The 20623-nt window shown below is 36.0% G+C and overlaps 2 protein-coding genes across 5 annotated transcripts in view; one reads left to right on the top strand and one right to left on the bottom strand.

Moving 5' to 3' along the window:
* Window positions 1–12338, bottom strand: part of si:dkey-88l16.3 (low-density lipoprotein receptor-related protein 2) — a 47582-nt gene extending 35244 nt beyond the window's left edge. The window contains exons 1-12 of one of the 2 annotated variants that reach the window (XM_048175008.1): window positions 12233–12338; window positions 8580–8699; window positions 8065–8295; window positions 6719–6832; window positions 6293–6412; window positions 4402–4527; window positions 3323–3526; window positions 3050–3218; window positions 2810–2978; window positions 2492–2720; window positions 2272–2391; window positions 1962–2180 (exon numbers count right to left, since the gene is read on the bottom strand). In XM_048175008.1, coding sequence (XP_048030965.1) covers window positions 1962–2180; window positions 2272–2391; window positions 2492–2720; window positions 2810–2978; window positions 3050–3218; window positions 3323–3526; window positions 4402–4527; window positions 6293–6412; window positions 6719–6832; window positions 8065–8295; window positions 8580–8699; window positions 12233–12284 — 1873 coding nt within the window. In that variant the 5' untranslated portion in view covers window positions 12285–12338. The remainder of the gene's footprint in view (window positions 1–1961; window positions 2181–2271; window positions 2392–2491; window positions 2721–2809; window positions 2979–3049; window positions 3219–3322; window positions 3527–4401; window positions 4528–6292; window positions 6413–6718; window positions 6833–8064; window positions 8296–8579; window positions 8700–12232) is intronic. The other variant, XM_048174999.1, reaches the window with a different exon arrangement.
* Window positions 12339–14627: 2289 nt separating this feature from the next.
* The window catches only part of smad2 (SMAD family member 2), a 28359-nt gene continuing 22363 nt past the window's right edge, over window positions 14628–20623 (top strand). Inside the window, exons 1-3 of one of the 3 annotated variants that reach the window (XM_048175182.1) lie at window positions 14628–14794; window positions 15034–15112; window positions 18409–18847. In XM_048175182.1, coding sequence (XP_048031139.1) covers window positions 18609–18847 — 239 coding nt within the window. In that variant the 5' untranslated portion in view covers window positions 14628–14794; window positions 15034–15112; window positions 18409–18608. The remainder of the gene's footprint in view (window positions 14795–15033; window positions 15113–18408; window positions 18848–20623) is intronic. The other 2 variants (XM_048175188.1, XM_048175192.1) reach the window with 2 other exon arrangements.

The following is a 20623-nucleotide window of genomic DNA, read 5'->3' on the forward strand; positions in this document are numbered from 1 at the left end:
ACAAAGATTAATGCTGTATTAGTGCAGTTCATTATTAGTTCACGTTAACTAATATAGTTAACTAATGTTAACTAATGAACCTTATTGTAAAGTGTTTCCATTTAATGTTATCTGTGTTATATTTCATCTGCAATAACATTGTGGACTTTTATAAAGATCCGATTGGCCATTAACTTTTAAATGCATCATTATGCATTAATATGAGGAGAGTTCTGAAAGACCCGGGACTGCAGATCAACATGCTAATGCATTTCTCTCATCAGATATGATGGGAAATTAGCTAAATGAAATATGGAGGATTTAAGATGATTGACAGGCTAGTTTACGGTGACAGGATGCGACAGAGAGCGAAGACACAATTATATGACATGACATTATGTCCCAAAGCTTGTCTACTCTTTTGCTACACACTCAAAAGTATGTATTTTTTGTTTACAAAAAGAGTACATACTTTTAGGGAAAATTGGGATGCAGCATGTCTCTAATATAATGGCCATTTCCATTAAATATTCAAAACAAATCTTTCCATGAAGCACTGAAACATGCAAATCTGACAAGCCAGAAACCACTGCGCCAGAACACAAATGTCTTTCAAGCATGACGACACACTGTACATATTTAATATGCAACCTAATGAGTGTACAATTCACACATTTAAAAGGTGCCCTAGAACTTTTTTTTTTTTTTTTAAAGATGTAATATAAGTCTAAGGTGTCCCCTGAATGTGTATGTGAATTTTCAGCTCAAAATACCCCATAGATTTTTTTAAATTCATTTTTTAACTGCCTATTTTGGGGCATAATTAGAAATGAGCCGATTCAGGGTGTGTGGTCCTTTAATTCTCGTGCTCCACGCCCCAAGAGCTCGCGCTTGCCTTAAACAACATTAAAAAAGTTCAAACAGCTAATATAACCCTCAAAATGGATCTTTACAAAGTGTTCTAATCACGTAAGTACAGTGTTTATTTTGATGTTTACATTGACTCTGAATGAGTTTGAGGCTATGCTCCGTGGCTAACGGCTAATGCTACACTGTTGGAGAGATTTATAAAGAATGAAGTTGTGTTTATGCATTATACAGACTGCAAGTGTTTAAAAATGAAAATAGCGACGGCTCTTGTCTCCGAGAATACAGTAAGAAACGATGGTAACTTTAACCACATTTAACAGTACATTAGCAACATGCTAACGAAACATTTAGAAAGTCAATTTACAAATATCACTAAAAATATCATGTTATCATGAATCATGTCAGTTATTATTGCTTCATCTGCCATTTGTTGCTATTGTCCTTGCTTGCTTACCTAGTCTGATTATTCAGCTGTGCACAGATCCAGACGTTAATACTGGCTGCCCTTGTGTAATGCCTCGATCATGGGCTGGCATATGCAAATATTGGGGCCGTACACCCCGACTGTTACGTAACAGTCGGAGTTATGTTGAGATTCGCCTGTTCTTCGGACATCTTTTAAACAAATGAGATTTATATAAGGAGGAGGAAACAATGGAGTTTGAGACTCACTGTATGTCTTTTCCATGTACTGAACTCTTGTTATTTAACTATGCCGAGGTAAATTCAATTTTTGAATCTAGGGCACCTTTAATATATTTCAAGATAAAAAGTATCCTATTTATAAATAAAAAATTATCAACTCATAAATACAATTAAGTTTAGGAATGTCACACCACATGACATTTTACAATCTGAATTAACCCTGCCATGTCATAAACAAAAAAAAAAAAACAAATCAGTTGTTACAACTTTTTCTAAGCAATGGTAATAAAACACTATGCCAAACTACTTTTATGTTCTTTTAATAAGGCTTTTTTCAAATATGAAATGCATCAGGAGAGTTGTATCACCCTGTCTTTCTGGTCCAATGAAATCAAGCTCGAAGTGTCAGTGTTCATGTTCTTGCATAGTGCGTTTCAGGCCTTATATGTGAAAATGTAACATCATACCTGGTTTTAAAGTCAGAATGTAATCTGACAAGTCCTGAGAATGTATGTTAATCTTTACGTGACCCGTCCCATTAGCCCAAACCAGACATCCTCGCTGCCAGTACATGTCAAAGGACTGGATGTCTTCACCCGAAGTAAAGAGTTCAGTTTTCACAGGAGTCTTTCCTGCAAACTCCAAACTGTATATGGTTCTGGGTGTTGCATAGGCGACCTTAAAATCTGACAATGACGAGAGATTAAACAAATCGTCAAAAGCAAAGTAATAGGTCAATCTTTAAATAAATGCTTAATATTAAATGCTAAAACACACTTTCGCAAGATCCCCAAGACATGGGCAACGACCCCTCAGGACACAGACAGGTGAATCCAACATCACTTTTCTTGGAAGGCAAACACAGCTGGCAGCCTGAGTTTTTACATGGTGTAAAACCTATATGTACATCATGGAAACACCATTTAGTTGAGGCTTGAGCCAATGAAGTAGTGCAACCATGAATTCAGAAAGAAGGGAATTACAAAATTTAATTCACCTTGGGGTTGCTGAAGTGCATGGTAGATGTTCAGGTAAGGAAGCGAGGCTTTTAGAATGAATCCATCTTGTTTGGCAGCAGACAGATTTTGAGGAACCTGCCAGAGTTTTTTCTCATCAGCCCAGTAGAACCAACCGTTAAACACGGCCAGGGTCTGAGCACGACTTCCTTGAAAGTAATCCCAAAAGGTGTGCCGCCCAGTGCCATCTGTCCTGATGCTCTCAATTGACTGGAATATCAGTTTAAAGATTTCATTATAAATACAAAATCAACACATTTGACAACCAAAATTTGTGTTTTTCCCAAAATGTAACGCACCATTTTGTAAACACTGATCCAATACAGTCGCCGTGCCGCCACATCCAGCGTAAGACTTCTTGGTAACTGTGCAGTAATGAACATCAGCGTTGTCCGATTCAAACCATCCATTTCCGCTCTCTCAATGGTTAATTCTTCATTCGTTCCTTTGTTAATCCAAAATATGAAACTACAAAGAGGAAAAAGACAGATATAATGGTGCTCCTCAAACCTGCTCTAAGATGAAAAACAGTTTGGTACCTCTCGATTGGGCTCAGGACCATATCGCTTGGGTCCATTTCTTTGGACATGACTGTGCCTACTGCACTACCATCAGCTGCACCAGTGTAGATGGCTTTCTGGGTAACACTTGCCCAATACAGCTGTCCAGTAAGCCAGTCTATGGCTAGACTCTTCACACCAGACCGCCCTAATAAGTGGGGATTAAAAATAGATTTGTTTTTGGTGTATGCCAAAATATTTGAGGCATTTCTGCATGGATTTGGCAAAAATCCCTCAAAAAAAAAAACTAACCTGTATACAGAATTGTGCTCTTCCGGTTATAAGCCTTGAAGATATTCCCATTTTGATCAGCCCAGTAAATGAAGTTCCTTCGGATATCATAGGTCATGGCTACAGGGTCACTCTCACTTGTAAGGAGCGGCTCATACACTCTGGTCTTCACATTCACTAACCCAATGAGCCCCTTCCTGATTGTCAAAATCTTTATCATGGCCCCTTGAAAGAACAATTTGACATCAGTATTGTGTATACAGTTTTTTTTTTGGTAACACTTTAGAATAATGGTCATTAATAAGTAACTTATAAGCTAAATAATAATTACCTAGTGATATTACCATCATTAATAACTATTAACTAATGGACAAATTGTAAAGAACATTATCATGTGTCTGAGACATAATCAGTCATCATTTTTACTCTGAATATAGTCATAAAATGCATTATTAATTACTCAAGTGTTACGTAGTCACTATGCAGGAACTACTAGTGATCAGGACCATTATTTTAAAGTGAAAAATATGTTTTAGTCATGCATTTTATGACCATGTTGAGAGTAAAAAAAAAAAAAAAAAAAAAAAAAAAAATATATATATATATATATATATATATATATATATATATATATATATATATATATATATATATATATATATATATATATATATATATATATATATATATATATATATATATATATATAATAAAAATTATATATATCTCAGTTATTATATATATCTCAATATATATATATATATATATATCTTTGCTCACATCTCAGACACTTTAATGTTGTGATTAGTAATTCTTTATAATTTGTCCATAGTTACCTATTAGTTCTTAATGATGCCAATCTCATTCTCTAATTAATGATTATCTAATAAGGAACTATCTTAGTCCTAAATTTGATATTACTTACTGATTAGTTAAGCTTGTTTCTATATTAGTTAATAGTAGTTGCTGAAGTGTTAATGTAGTACTACTCAGTCCTGCATTACTTCCTGCATAGTTACTTAATGGCAGAACATTATTCTAGAGTGTTACCGTTTTTTTTTTTTTACTTGTAAAATCTGAAAATGTATGCTATAAGTTACCTTGAGCTTCACAAGAGCCATTGCCAAGAGATCTGAAACCATTCTGGCACAGACACCGAAAAGACCCTGGTGTGTTTGTGCACAAGTGCATGCATGGTCCGAAAGACTGATCACACTCATTGATATCTGGAATATAAAAGCAACAGTCCTTATTAACTCAAATTGAAAACACCGCACTATATTTGTGTACAAATTATTTATGCTAAAATTGATTTCTACAAGTAACATGTGAAAGTTGAACATTTGTCAATACAAAGGGTATGTTTGGAATAAACAATGTACAGACTACTGCATCTTACCTACCCATTAAATATTACTAATAATACTAATACTAATACTACTAATACTAATACTAATACTAATACTAATACTAATAATAATAAACAACAACAACACCAACAACAACAACACCAACAACAACAACACCAACAACAACAACACCAACAACAACAACAACACCAATAATAGTAATCATTATTATTAGTGGTGCTTACAAAGCAAAGCATCCCCACTGTTCTCTTGCATACTATTCTTCCTAATCTTCAGGACCGAGCTCCCTAGCAACAAGTTCCAAAGACTTCCATTCAAAGAGATCAAAAGGTATAAAAGTGTTGTAGAAACATGAATGTGGTCTCCTTTGAGTCGTTGCAGCAAACACCAATCACAAATCTCCTTCACCACTTCCTAATCATGCCCTAACAACCACCCTAGCAACCTAAACCCAAAGAGGGCCATCTTCAAATCCTAATATCATAGAGGCATTTATCGGATAGTTTATATCATTTATACTGACAGTCGACTTCAAACCAGAGCATCATCATTGGCAGCTGCCAAGCAAACAATCAGAGTACCCTTGCAACCATTTAGCAAGACCCATTTCTCTGCATAAGGTCATTGTATAGACATGGGGGTTATCACTTTTGACTCATGCTAACAAACAAGACTTGCGACATGGTACACATGCTAGCATTGAATTAAAACAATCCTAACTAATTAAAAAATAAGTCAAAATGTGCAAGCATCATGCCAACAACATGCTAACCATCTAAGCATGACTAACATCATGCTAACAACATGCTAAATGTTAACATCATCTAACTGTGTGCTCATGGTGCCACCACATGTCGTAAATATGAGTGGGAAGTTCGGGATCTTCTTTAAGCCCCGATCTGTACGAGTTAATTGTGTTAGCATCATGCAAGCCAAATGCTAAATAACATAAAACATCATCCCATCCCAGAATATTGTAGACATGGGGGTGAGCTGTCGGTGTCAGTGTCCTTTTTGCTTGAATGCTTCATGATTTTTGAGAGAAAACGGATGTGAAGTGAGAACAGTATCAATTGCAAGAGTTGGCAGCCCTGGCTAACCGTGTTAGCATCATGCTAACAGCATGCTGATTGTGTTAACATTATGCTAGCCACATGCTAAAAAAAAAAATTATGTTAAAACACCCATATCCCTCTCAGAATATCATACAGACATGGGGGTGAGCTTTTTTGCCTCTTGTTTTTTTTTTTTTTTTTTTTTTTTTTATAAATGCGTCGAGGCTTCTGGTCTCATCCACTTCCAGTTATTTTAGTTGTACAAAACAGTCCTTTCATGCTGCAAACTTATAATATTCAAATTTATTATCATAATCAAACACTGGTTAATGCAAATTATTTTACAATTTACTGCATTTTCTTATGCCAGCTTATTTACTTACAGCGGCAAATTAATCAGAAGTCTCGCATGTTCACATGAACGCAAAATAAGGTGGATTAGGCTGAATATTTCACACATCCATAGAAAAGTATAGATACTGCATATTACAGAAATTGTATGACTGGTATGGTAGTGTGCTACTCCAAATATAGACCGCTTAGAGGCACAAGTGCAACTACCATACCTTCACAATCAAGTCCATTTACAGAAAGGGTCATTCCAGTGGGACAAGTGCACAAGGCACCCCAAAGCTGGTCAATGCAAGTATGGCTACAGCCGCCATTGCCATTATGACAACTTTTACCTAGGAAAAAAAGGAAAGGTGAAACATGAATTCCAAAAAAATAAAATAAATAAAATAAATAAAAATAAATAGATAAAGTAAGTAACCAAAATATACATAACTAGCCAATTGAAACAAAAAAAAACCAAAAGTAATAAAATACTAAATACTAAAACAAATAACTAAAAACAAACTAAAAAAAATACACTAGACTAAAATAACTAAAAACAAAATATATATGAACCAAACCTATTGTTTGAGATATGCTGCCTGATCAAATTCAAACATACTTTAAATCAAAACATAACGTTGAGTATCTCTATGTACCGCATGTAAGAGGCTCATCTCTCTTATCTGGGCACTGAGCGACTCCATCACACCTCTCTCTCTGGCTTAGACACCTGCCATCAGCACAGCGGATGTTCATCTTCCCACAGGAACCTACAAAAACATTTCAGAAAAATACATAACGTCAATCTTAGAGATCATGAATTAAAAAGGCCATTATGATATTCTAGACATCAACAGAAAGGCTGTACAGCATATAGGATGTCAATGAATATGTTTTGTGTAAATAAGGTGCTATAATAGTTGCTTACAGTATATTTGAGAAGCGAGTGTTACTAAACAGAGGTGATATGGTTTCCACCAATTGTAATTAATAATTTTAATATAAACAATGTAAAATGTCATCTAGGAGACATCCCTGAATAATAGGCATCAAAAGAATTTAAATTAGTGAAATCACTAGATTTTTGCTAATTATTTTTTAGTCATAACCCACAATGATTCCATTGTCTTGCACGTTGTAAGTTCACAGGAAAAAGAAGGCATTTACATGCACAATCATATACCAATGAGTAACACCGGTAAAGGACCCTTATTATGCTTTTTCAGATCTTATCTTTAATATAGTGTGCAATATAGGTTTGTGAAAAATAAATGCACGATAAATGGAGTTATTGTCTCCTAAAGAGAATCAATTCTGAACTACCTGAAAGAGTCATCAGTAATTCCAGTCTTACTTCCTCCTCGAACCTATAATACATTTGCATAATGCCAGCCTCTATCTTCATTGACTGCCAGCGAACAACATCTACTTTGACCCTCAAACACTGTAGTTGTAGCTGAGGCCTGGAAAAGTTTGTTGTGAGAAGATGCTGCTTTCCAGAACTGAAATTCAGATATGGTAATGGGAGTTTGGTTTCTGACCAATTAGAGCAGAGTAGACCAATCACAACAAACTGAGCCATCTGACCAATAAGAGCAGAGTAAGCTCTCGGAAAGGAGGTGTTTAGAGAGACCAAATCTCTGATCGAACCGTTTCAGACACAGTGAGTAAAGAGATGATTCTGCAATGTATAAATGTTTTGTTAGCCTTGGATGCAGGTAAACCATTGTAGGAGACCCCAAAACAAAATTAGGAGTCTTTAAAATGCCTTATTACAGGCACTTTTCCACCAAATACAACCATCTTTTCCATTCAATTTTGCATATATGAACATGTTCCATTTCCCTTGTGTTAGGACCCTGATAATCAGAACTTGCCTCTTCTTGCATTTGCGTTAACCAAGTGGTACAGTAATTTAAAAACTCAGTTCAAGTCTCAGGTTGATCTAATGAAATGACATTCATACATCATAACGAGGGTTTACACTTCTAGAGCATCTCACCACATGTTTCTTCATCAGAGTTATCGCCGCATTCGTTGACATCATTGCAGTGAAGGTCTCGTGGGATGCAGATGTTGTTCTTGCACTTCCAGTCACCGGAGAGACAGCCTAATTTCCGGCTGCAATCCCACTCATCTGAAGCATCAGGACATTGGGGCCGCCCGTCACAAACACCCGACCCAGGCACACACCCGGAACCATCCACACACTCCAAATCTCCTGGTTGACATACTAACGGTATAAAATGTATGCTTGTTATTATGCTTGTATTAGTGTTCTTCTTCCATAGAATCAACCAGATCAGAATCAGAAAGAGCTTTATTGCCAGGTATGTTTACACATACTAGGTATTTGTTTTAGTGACAGAAGCTCCACAGTGCAACACAGTAACAGTGACAAGACAAGACACAGATAATATAAAGAATAGAAGATGCAATCTAATCAACTCAACAAGATCATTGTGAATGTAAAGAGACAGGCAACTTTAACAAAAGCAGGTGGTCTCTGATACGTACAACAGTCCATCTCATCAGATCCATCCTGGCAGTCACTGACTCCATCACAGCGCCATCTTTGCGGCACACACACTCCATCATCACACTGCCACTGATTTCTGCTGCAGTCTCCATCAACACCTGAAAGAACATTAAAGGATTAGTTCACTTTAAAATGAAAAACCCCATGATTTACTCACCCTCAAGCCATACTAGGTGTTTATGTATTCACTTGAAAGGAAGGAAGTCAATTGGAATTATATTAATTATCACCATGATGCTACCAAGCTTTATAATGGCAGTGCATGGAAACCACCTGTTTGAAGCTAAAGAAAGTGCATCCATCCATCCACCAAAAAAGTATTCAAGTTTCGAGTTTAATTAATTTCTAGAGCACATTTAAAAACAACAGTAGTTGACCAAAGTGCTGAACATGTAAAGGGTCATAAAACAAACAATAAAAGGGGTAATGTACAAAGTATTACAAATCAGAAAAAAACAAACAACAAAACAAAATGAAAAACCACAGCTCTCAGACTGAATTAAAGGCCAAAGAATAAAAATATGTTTTAAGACTAGTTTTAAAAGCAGACAGAGCTGGATCCATCCTCACAGACAATGGTAATGAATTCCAGAGTTTAGGGGCAGCTACTGCAAAGGCACAATCTCCCCTGTGCTTCAGTCTTACTCTAGGGACCGTCAGCAGCATATGGTCAGCAGAGACCTAAGAGATCTTGATGGGACGTGCAATTGTAAAAGGTCAGAAAGGTAAGTTGGGGCTAGTCCATTTAAGGATTTATAAGCAAACATTAAAACCTTAAAAGGTGCCCTAGAACTGAAAATTGAATTTACCTCGGCATTGTTAAATAATTAGAGTTCTGTACATGGAAATGACATACAGTGAGTCTCAAACACCATTGTTTCCTCCTTTTGTAAATTTGATTATTGCAAAAGACCTCCTGAAGAACAGGCGAATCTCAATATAACACCGACTGTTACACAACAGTAGGGATCATTAATATGTATGCCACCAAATTTTGCATATGCCAGCCCATGTTCAAGGCATTAGACAAGGCAGTATTAACGCCTGGAGCTGCACAGAGCCGAACATCAGACTTTATGCAGGTAAGCAAACAAGGACAACAGCGAAAAATGGCAGATGGAGCAATAATAACTGACATGATCCATGATATCATGATATTTTTAGTGATATTTGTAAATTGTCTTTCTAAAAGTTTTGTTAACATGTTGCTAATGTACTGTTAAATGTGGTTAAAGTTACCATCGTTTCTTACTGTATTCACGGAGACAGAGCCATGTTGTTATTTTCATTTTTAAACACTTGCAGTCTGTATAATTCACAAACACAACTTCATTCTTTATAAATCTCTCTAACAGTGTGTAATGTTAGCTTTAGCCCTGTTAGCCACCGCCTAGCTACTATCAAACTCATTCAGAATCAGATAAACATCCAAATAAATACCATACTTACGCGATTAGACATGCTGCATGATGAACACTTTGTAGAGATCCATTTTGAGGGTTATATTAGCTGTGTGAACTTTGTTTATGCAATGTATTAGAGTCGAGCTTGGGGGCAGGGAGCGCAAGCATTTAAAGGGGATGCGCGCTGAATCGGCGCATTTATAATTATGCCCCAAAATAGGCAGATAAAAAATTTAATAAAAAAATCTATGGGGTATTTTGAGCTGAAACTTCACAGACACATTCAGGGGAAACCTTAGACTTATATTACATCTTGTGAAAAAGGGTTCTAGGGCACCTTTAAAATCAATCCTAAAATGGACCGGTAGCCAATATGGGGGAAATATTTTCCCGTTAACGTGTTTGTGTTAAAAGTTGAGCTGCAGCATTCTGCACTAACTGCAAGCGTGAGAGAGAGGGGCCTGGATGACACCAACACAGAGGGCATTACAATAGTCTAAATGCGAATATTCCACATGTTTCCAGGGGGTTAATAAAGGCTTTCTGAAGCGAAGAGATGCGTTTGTGTAAGAAAAATATCCATATTTAACATGTTATAACGTAAAATATCTAGCTTCCGCCAGACCGCTTTTAAGTATACAACTTATGAAGAAAGTGTAATGCCTCTCGCAGTTCAAAACACTTACGCTATGTCCTACGCTTTCTGTATTCAACTTATGAAAAAAAAAAAAAAAAAAAAAGTAACTGACACAATGTCAGAGATTACGTGTTTTTGTATGCAAAACCCAGAAGCGAGTTAGCATTTTAGGACTTCCGGTTCCATCCCCCTGTCTATGGGTTTTTTCTAAATCGCCTGAAATAAGGTCACATTTTGATCTATGACATAAAACACACCAGTTATAACCTGCTTGGGATTTTTTTAAACCTTTATTGTGTCTTAAAAACGGCGGTTGCTAACAAGTTGCTAAAAGGGACTACTTCCTTTGGCGGGGACTTTAGACATCATCATGACAAACAGGACATTTGGACAGCATCTCTCATGAAAAAGTGGATATGTATTCATACACAGCACAGATAATAATCAGTGAGCATGTTTTTAAATAAAGTTGTTTTCTAAATAAAGTTTGAGGAAGCTTGGTGGTGGTGACGTTGATCCGCGACCATGGTGTGCTGTAGTCCGTTTATAGCCTACTGTTAGCCTTTTATATCTGACGACTTTATTTAGGCTTCAAAATCTATAAATGTTGTGTTAACTTGTAAAGATTATCTTGATAGACAAAACGTGCAGGTGTCATAACCCTTTGTTAAATAGAGCTTATTTTTTTGCGATTTTTCCAAAAGTCTATGGGAAAAATGCATAGGCTTTTGATCGAGGGAACCCGTGCGCCGCTAACTTCTGGGTTGGCCTACAAAAACACGTCATCTACAGAGGACGGTCTGGTGGAAGATAGATATTTTACTTTATAATATTATTACAATTTAATATTATTACAAAATAATATACAAAATAACAATATAATATTATTACAAAAAAAAAAACATTTTCTATTTTAATATGTTTTGAAAAGTAATTTATTCCTGAATTTTCAGCAACATTACTCCAGTTTTCAGTGTCATATGATCCTTTAGAAATCATTCTAATATGATTTATCAAGAAACATTTCTTATTATCAATACTGAAAACATTTGTGCTGCTTCATATTTGTGCGTTTACCATGGTACATTCTTTGATGAATAGAAAGCTTAAAATGACATTTATTTTTAGACAGATATATATAAAAGTCTTTACTGATACTTTCGATTAATGTAATGCATTCATTATTGAAAAACAAAACTCTTAGTGACTTAAAACTTAAAAACTGTAGTTTTTTTTTTTTTTTTTTTTTTTGTATATAAAGATCATTGGAGTCAATGAATACTTTTTTAATCGATTATAACCGACACATTGAACTGGTTTTCAGAAATGAGTCAAACTCTGAAGGGTCCATTTTGCCACTGAAACATTATATCCTAACTGTAGTGTACGTGGTTTTTACTTGTCACCCAGCAGGCTAAACGAAACGAACCAAACGAAACCACTTTTATTAAAAAAAATCGCACTTTTCGCTCAAAACTGAGACGAAGCCTCATAAAAACTAGCCCTGGTTTCTCCTTTAATTTAATTGGTGTTATACTGTCCTACCGCTCTTATAAGTTCATAATCTAAAAGCGAGAGGCAAGATAATTACCTGACAGTAAGGCGAACACTGCCGTGCAGCAGATCAAACGCCGCAGGTCCATTACACACGTACCTGTTTGAACTTCGCGCGTGAGCGGGCCAATCACAATCCTTTATAAGATTCCGCTGCGCGAGACGCGCTCAATCATGACGTCACGCAGGTATAGCCTATAAAATCAAAAATCTTTTGTTTTATATAATCAACAGTACATATATTAAAAAATATAAGTATATACAGACTACAGTACTGATCAATAGTTCGGAAAAACTACGATTTTTTTTTTTTTTTGCATCTCCATGTGGTCCTGTTCAGTATCGCAACTTGACTTGTCTAAAATGTAAACAAGCTCTTTGCTGTTGCACATAATATACACTGTGAATTCTGAAACGTTTTTTCTGCTGTGATTTTTTTTTTTTTTTTTTTATGGGTGCATTGGTGTACATAAATGTATGAAATATAGGAAATCAAATCATTTGGTTATTTGGTGTCCTTTTTTGGAAAGACATCTAAATTTGCCTTGAAAAAAGCTGGGGAAAAAACAGTTTTGTGAGAATCACACTTCAATCTGATGGTTTACTTTGCTGGATAAAGGCAATGATGGCAAAATGGACGTGTTAAACAAGATGAATAGTGTAGGCCTATGCGTAATTTCATGATAGGCCTAAGTGTGCGATTAATCGCGATTATGAAAATAATAATCTATTGACAGCCCTATATATATATATATATATATATATATATATATATATATATATATATATATATATATATATATATATATATATATATATATATATAATTATAACAAAATATTAAAACAAAACATTAAAATGCAAAAAATACATTTGCATATGAGCAAAATACTTGTTGAATGAATGCTTTTTTCACTAACACACCAAATAATTTTGAGCCTTACTGAAAATTCCTACATAGTATTAACATATCACCTATATTTTAATTTAAGTAATGTAGCAGCTAAATATGAGAATATTAGTCTAGTCAGAGTTTTAGAAATATAGTACAAAAACACTTTGTTACAAAATGTGTAGAAAACTGCTAAATATAATTTTATTGTGTATAATTTCAAGATGTAATTTTGCCAAATTATGCAGAATATTCCATATTCACACACACACACACACACACACACACACACACACACACACACACACACACACACACACACACACACGTATAATACATTTGCATCTATGAAAAAGAATTCTTGTGAAATGATTGCATATTACACTGACACACACACCAGATCATTTGAGCCTTATTGAATAGTCCTACATAATATTAGGGATATTCCATCTATACTGATGTAAAATGTGCATATTCTCTATGAAACTACCAGTCAATACAAATTACTATTTTATTTAATTATTTTAATCCATATTTAATTATTAATTTAAAAAGATATTATTGAGCAACATTACCCGTGTTTTTCATATTTCTCCAATACAGAGCTTTTGTCTAATGTATCTCAAGAAACTGTGCAGATGTCTTGTTACATGTATAACGTCCATTTCATAAACAGTAAAACAGAAAACATTAACAGTAAAACAGAAAAGAATGAAACATATGAGTAGTGTGTATTTCACTGTAAACGTTCATTCATACTTTTGACAGCGAAACAAGCAGCGTTTGAATAATGGACATTGGCGACATCTAGCGATAATGAGCTGGTACTGCTTTGTGTGCTTTATGTTATTACTGAAATATGTGGGCTTTGTGCCTCATCGTTACATTACTCACCTTTATGAAAAAAAAAAAAAAAAAAAAAAATTTAGTAACAATCTTGCTATAATGATTTCATTAACATGATGTACACATATTACCGTTTTACCCATTTCTCGACGTTACAGCGAATATCATCAAACTATTGAGGTCGGGAAAAGACTGGTGATTAAAAAAAAAACAAAAAAACATTTTCTTTGTGCACTCTGCCTTGTAAATCATTATTATACAGTAGGCGCTTCATTACTGCAAAGGAGCACACGTGGTTTAGAGCACAAGCTTATGGAATGTTTAGTCCTATTTGTTTCGTGCTGAATGGCGGATGAACGCACACAACATATCACAATCTCATAGTAATGTTATTTAGAGGCAGTAACTCGCTTGCAAATTCCCCACCCCGTTCAGTTAGACTCTATTATGAAGTAAATAGATGGACAGCCACATTGACAAACCACTGCCTTCTACTAGAACCTAAACATCACTGATTAGAAGACGCAATCTGATCAGCCAATAAAAATCGACTGTGGTTTGCATATTCAATTTTGATCAAGATTGACGGTTTTATAAGCCAATCGACGAGAAGCATATCCATGACAGGCTTCTCATTTATCCAATAGAAAGATAGAAGGCGGGGCTTATGTAGAGCGCGTATCGCGTTGCGTGCATTAAGGTTAGGTTGCGTGCGCTGGAGGCCGTCGTCTGCTGCTGTAATTCGGCAACAGTGGGAAGGAAAATATTGTTTAAAGTCGACTTTTACCCAGTCACGAATAATCAGTTTCGCTTGGATTTTAGGCTACTCCTTCCTTACAGAGAAAGCTTCCCGCTAAAAGGGTGAGTTGACGGGTAAATGAGAAGATAACGGCTCGCAAACCCATTTGAAAGCTGTTTATTTTTCTGTCAAAGAAAGTAGCGCAGGCTGCTAGCGGTTTCCACAAACTCAGTGGTCACACAAACTCACACGCCTCGCATAAGCAGGCAGATTTCGATTTTTCGCTTTTTGCACAGATGAAAGAGTTTATAATGCAGCGATTAATGTAAATGTATTGATCCTGGGGTTTGTTATATCGTAGGCAGACCGGGACAGTGAGTCGATTAGCGGCCCATGCAGCCATAACGAGCCTGTGATACACCATCAGATCACTGGAGAAGGTAAACAATGCGTTTATTTATCTATTATCAGTCATTTTAGAGCTTACAGGTGAGATAGTGACCAGCAGGGTCGGTTTGGCTTGACTTCTGTGCATGATTAGAATGATACCAGCAGATATACATGGTGGTGATGATGATGTTTGTTTTGCTCATAAATATGTTTTTGCTTTGGCGTTTGTACACAAATGCATTCACAAGTATATATTGTGATCATTGGCCTCCAATTACAGGATCTGACTGTGTCAAAACTTAGAGCTGTCTACCTAGACTACATTTTTGGGCATCAAAGTCGCGTTACTAAATGCTTCTGATACGGAACGCGCCAAAACGTTAGAATCAAACATTCCAACACGCCAATTATAGGCTAAGAAAAGTGTTCCATTTGAAACTTTCAAAGCACCTGTGGTGCTCAAATTTTGAAAACGTTCCGGACACTTCAGTGATTTCCCTAAACGCTTACAGTGTTTCAGATGTATTTGTTTTGTACGTTCCAATTGGGTCCATGATACCAATAAACTTTAAGCTAAAAAAAAAATAATCCAGGCTTGTCTATGATACCCCAAAAATGCGTTTAATATTGAATTAAAACCGTTCAAAATGGTGAACGTTTTAAATTTCAGAACGTGCTTATTTTGACCCAAAATGACTGGTATGTTCGTTTTGAAGATTCCAACGTGTATGTGTTACCCCAAAATAAATATTTCAAATGCTAAATCTGCATTAAATACATCGTTACAATTGAACGTTCCAAATGTGCCTCTGAGGTTCTAAAAACGTTCTATCGCAATCATTTAAATTGACATAAGTGCTGTCAAGCTTGACAGTTCACCAAGATCTTGTTTTTATTTTGGACTTTTTCCACCTAGAGTTGTACAGTCTTGATATTAGAGATTTCATATGTTGAATGGTTACACTTTATATAAGCAAGACAATTAGGATATTTTTGGGTTTGAGTTTTGTTACATTCGCACATTTGGCTGTGGCTGGCAAAGAAACTCTTACAGCCCAAAGCATCTGAAAATTGACCTCATTAAATCTTTTCTGATGTCATTCATCCTCAAAGTTGTTGATTCAGCTTTTGTCCTGTTATGAGAAGAATTTGAAGTAAACACTTCGTATTTTTCCTCATAAGTGCATTTGTCGAAGTAGCATTTCAATGTGTTTAAAACAATCTTTTCTCATTGCCCGTCATTTCCTTTATAATTGCACCCAGAGTAAGGGTATGTTGTAAGCCTAACCAAAGTGATCAAGATGTTTTACTTCCACTTCCCCATGTTCACAACCTGGCAATATTCGCCTGGTTTCTCTGCATAGATTTTGTTGTTACGTGGAACCTCTTTTCAAATGAAATTATAAACCCTTTTAAATGAAAGGCAAGCTTGTCTTCTGCAGTATTACCTTTTTCCTGTAGAAAATTGTAGTTTCAATAAAATCATTTGCTGACTAGGGTTGAGCCACTACTGAAATCTGATTGGCTGAGTCCAATACAAGAAAAATTCCACAGTTCTTGGCACCACAAGAGAAGCCAATTCTATTGAATGCGCTCCTTTGTTTAAAGCTGATGTGTGATTTCTGCCAAATTTCAAAAATGATGTTTTAAAAGTTTCCTAAACACTCACCCGTCCACCATTGATCAACAGATAGTCCATACTCAACGGTATTGACTTAAGAAATGGCTTCTTTGTTATCTCTGCATATGTAACTGGAATAAGAGACTGTTTTACAGTAATGTTCAAAAGTTTTGAGCGAGTAGTTTTTTTTTTTAATGAATACTTTTATTCAGCAAGGAAACATTAAATTGATTAAGCAACATTTAAAGACATTTTTGATTTCAAATAAATGCTATTCTTTTGAACTTTCTATTCATCAAAGGATCCTGAAAAAATAGGTTTCAACAAGAAAATATTAATCAGCCCCATTGTTTTCAACATTGATAATCAGAAATGTTTCTTGAGCATATAATCCGTCATTAGAATGATTTCTAAAGAATCATGTGACACTAAAGACTGGAGTAATGATGCTGAAAATTTAGCTTTGATCACAGGAATAAATTACATTTAACAATATCACATAGAAATATTATTTTAAATTACAGCCTAAGGCCGGGTTCACACCGCAAGCGGCAGCAGAGCGGAAGCAGCGCGTATTTTTTTCGGCGCCCGTGTTAACAGATGAGAGCGTTCACACCGCACGCAGAGGCTGCGCGGCAGCGCAGAGCAGAAGCAGCAGTGCCGCGATCGTTTCGGCGCTGATTTCACACAAAAAGTGCTCAAAATGCACAGAATAAGCACATCTAGTGTGTTTTAACAAGAATTGAAGTATGTCATGAAAGAAAATCAATATTAAAAAAATATTTATAGAAGATTTACTCATTTAAACTTGTTTTTAATTATTCAGTTTGGGTTAAAGTATGGTATATTATAGAAAACTAAACTAGCCAGAAAATATGATATATAAACATTATTTTAGTTATTACACAGACAGCAATATAGGCTCTTGCATTCCCAAATCAAACCCGAGTTTGCAGTCTTGTAAACATGTTCATGCGTCAGATGATGTAAAACACAAAGCTTACCTCATTCGTGTGCAGCAATGGATGACACGAGGCTTTTATTTATTTTTATATATGAGTGTTGTACACCTTGCATGTTAACAAACTTTCAAGACTATCAAGTTAAACAATGACCAATTCTAAAAACAAATTTATAGCTGTCTTTGTAAAGAAATGCTCACTTTATATGTAGCTTCGAGCCGCTGCTGTGACGCTGTACAAACGCTTCCAGTGTGAATACTCGCATGTCTCTGCAGCTGCAGTTCCCGCTCAAGCGCTGCTTCCGCTCTGCTGCCGCTTGCGGTGTGAACCCGGCCTAATATTTTACAATATTACCGTTTTACTGTATTTTTGGTCAAATAAATGTCGCCTTGGTGAGCTTCTTTCAAAAACATTTAAAACGTCTTACCAATCCCAAACTTTTGAACGGTAATGTATATGAAAATTAAACCAAACATTAACCAAATATTGGTTCAGGATTTTCAAGTAATTATTGGGTAATAGAGCCTCAGTAGTACTAGTGACCAATAATAATAATAATAAAGCAATGAATTACCAGCTGAAGAACAAGTAATTATAATAAAAAAAGCATTACAACAAAGATACAATTGAATTAAGTCTGTAGTTTGCAGTTGTAGTCGGGGTAAGAAGCAGGAAGGAGGTTCCTTGTCTCATCCCTGATGTTTGGATTTTACAGAGTCTGTCTGTCATCAGCTGTTCTTGATTTCTGCTTCTCTCCACTCAGGTGACCCCTCGCCCCCCTTTCCTCTCCTGTTTCCTAAGCTTCTCTGTCCCCTGCCCCCTCATAATCAGCCCAGAGACCCTCTTCCTAAAGGCCAGTTAGGAACGTTGGGTCTGTTCCTCCCCATTCTCCTAGCCTCCATCTGTCTCTCTAACTCCACCTGCCCAGTAGGGGGCTGACCGCTCATTGGACACCCCAAAAACATGTCCTCCATCTTGCCTTTCACTCCGCCCGTGGTGAAGCGTCTGCTGGGCTGGAAGAAGTCGGCCAGCGGTTCGACTGGAGCGGGAGGGGGCGGAGAGCAGAACGGCCAGGAGGAGAAATGGTGCGAGAAGGCCGTCAAAAGCCTGGTGAAGAAGCTGAAGAAGACGGGCCAGCTGGACGAGCTGGAGAAAGCCATCACCACACAGAACCTCAACACCAAGTGTGTCACCATCCCCAGGTACGCCAACATCAAAAGCTGCTCGCATTCCTGCTTTTTAGGTCAGTGTCGTCTTAAACTCGTGAATCAAACGCTTCAATCTTTGAAACTTTGGGGAAGAAAAGAAAAGAAAATTGTCATTTGTTCATCCTCTTATCATTCGAAAAAAGTATGGTGTGATATATAAGCATAAACAGATTTGAAACGACATGAGACAAAGTAAATATGTACTTTTTTAGTTTTAGATTAAGTACCCATTTAATACCCTTAATTGTAATTGCAAAATTTTTGTTAGTTTTGAGTCTTCATCTTATAAAACATTAAAGGTCCTCTAATGAATCAGAAATGCTTTGATTTAACTTTAGACGTAACCTTAGCCGTATCATTGCGTGTGTTGCCTCTTGAGTGAAGGTGAAGGCATGACGCTGAGTTGCGTCTACAGTTGTAAAATATCAGCATTACTCCCCTTTGTTTCTTTAAATGATTTCTGCTCCATCTGTCTCGACTTGAGTTAAGGTCATTCTGTACAGCTCCACGTCACCTCCATTCTGAGCTCAGGCTTCTCATGCTGTATGAATGTCTGCGATATCAACCATCAGGCTGCTTTTATTCCATTTATCATGACAAATGGTGAAATATCAGCGCTACTATTTTAGGGGAATGCTAAGAGGAGAGGATGAGTCTGTCCGAGCCACAACATATCAATAGTTTGAAACCAAGACGTTACAGACACACAAGGGTTGGGTGAGGTCTGATACATTTCATCTGTTTTCAGCTCATTGGTGATATTTAAGAGAAATATATTGATGTATTTGTGCTTAAATAGATTCAGTTCTTTTGTAAATATAAAACGTTAAATAAAAAATATAAAATATATTTAAAAAAAAAACACCTTTATTAAAGCATCCACAATCAAAATGATATTCGATAAACTCAAGAATGAAATCAGTTATGTGTCAACAAAAATAGTACATGATTAAAAAAATTAATTCACAAGAAGTGATAACGGATATCTGAATTGTCCGCTTTGAGATTCCAGTTAAAAAGAGAATTTTAGTTTGAGTCACGTGTAAAGCAGTCTTTATGATCTGCAGTTGGTCAAAGTGCAAGATCAGCATGACATTCACAATGGCTATATTTCCATCCATCTATTTGTATGCGAATTTTAGAATATTGCTAAAAAATGCTGAATGGAAACACCAAGATGTGCCTAAATTCTAAAAAAAAAAAAGTGCAGAAAAATTTGTGCACTCAATTGAGGCAGATGCAGCTTTTTTTTATCCAATAAGGAAAAACGTGCATAAACTTCTACTCATTTGCCTAATAAATTCAGCCATCTGTCTCCGAAATCAAGAAAACATGACAGCATTTATTGCGTTTCATCTGCACGCTCCGAGGCGCGAGTCATTTATTATATGGTAAAATGACAGCTATTATTATTTAATTTTATAATGCAAACATAAGACAAACACATCAGTGTTTGTAAATATTCTTTGTACCATCCATTCGTAAGATACACCACAGTCTGTTTTAAGATTTAGATCATCTAGCACTGTTGTAGAGGTCTAGCACAGGTTCTCGTTCTTTGCCATCTAATGTAGTTTAATTTTGGTGTGAGTTGCTGAACAAGCTTGAAAAGGGCATAATCGCATGAAAGCGGCTTTGAACGGTTCCTGGATTAATTAATTTGAAAAGGTGTTGTAGAAACCAATAATGCAAGCTGCTTGTAATGGCAAACAGGCATTGTCCTTTGTCCTTGAGAGATTTTTTTCAATTGAATCCTTTTTGAATCAATTC

This window comes from Megalobrama amblycephala, linkage group LG2 (assembly GCF_018812025.1).
Source record: "Megalobrama amblycephala isolate DHTTF-2021 linkage group LG2, ASM1881202v1, whole genome shotgun sequence".
Classification (NCBI taxonomy): Eukaryota; Metazoa; Chordata; class Actinopteri; order Cypriniformes; family Xenocyprididae; genus Megalobrama; species Megalobrama amblycephala.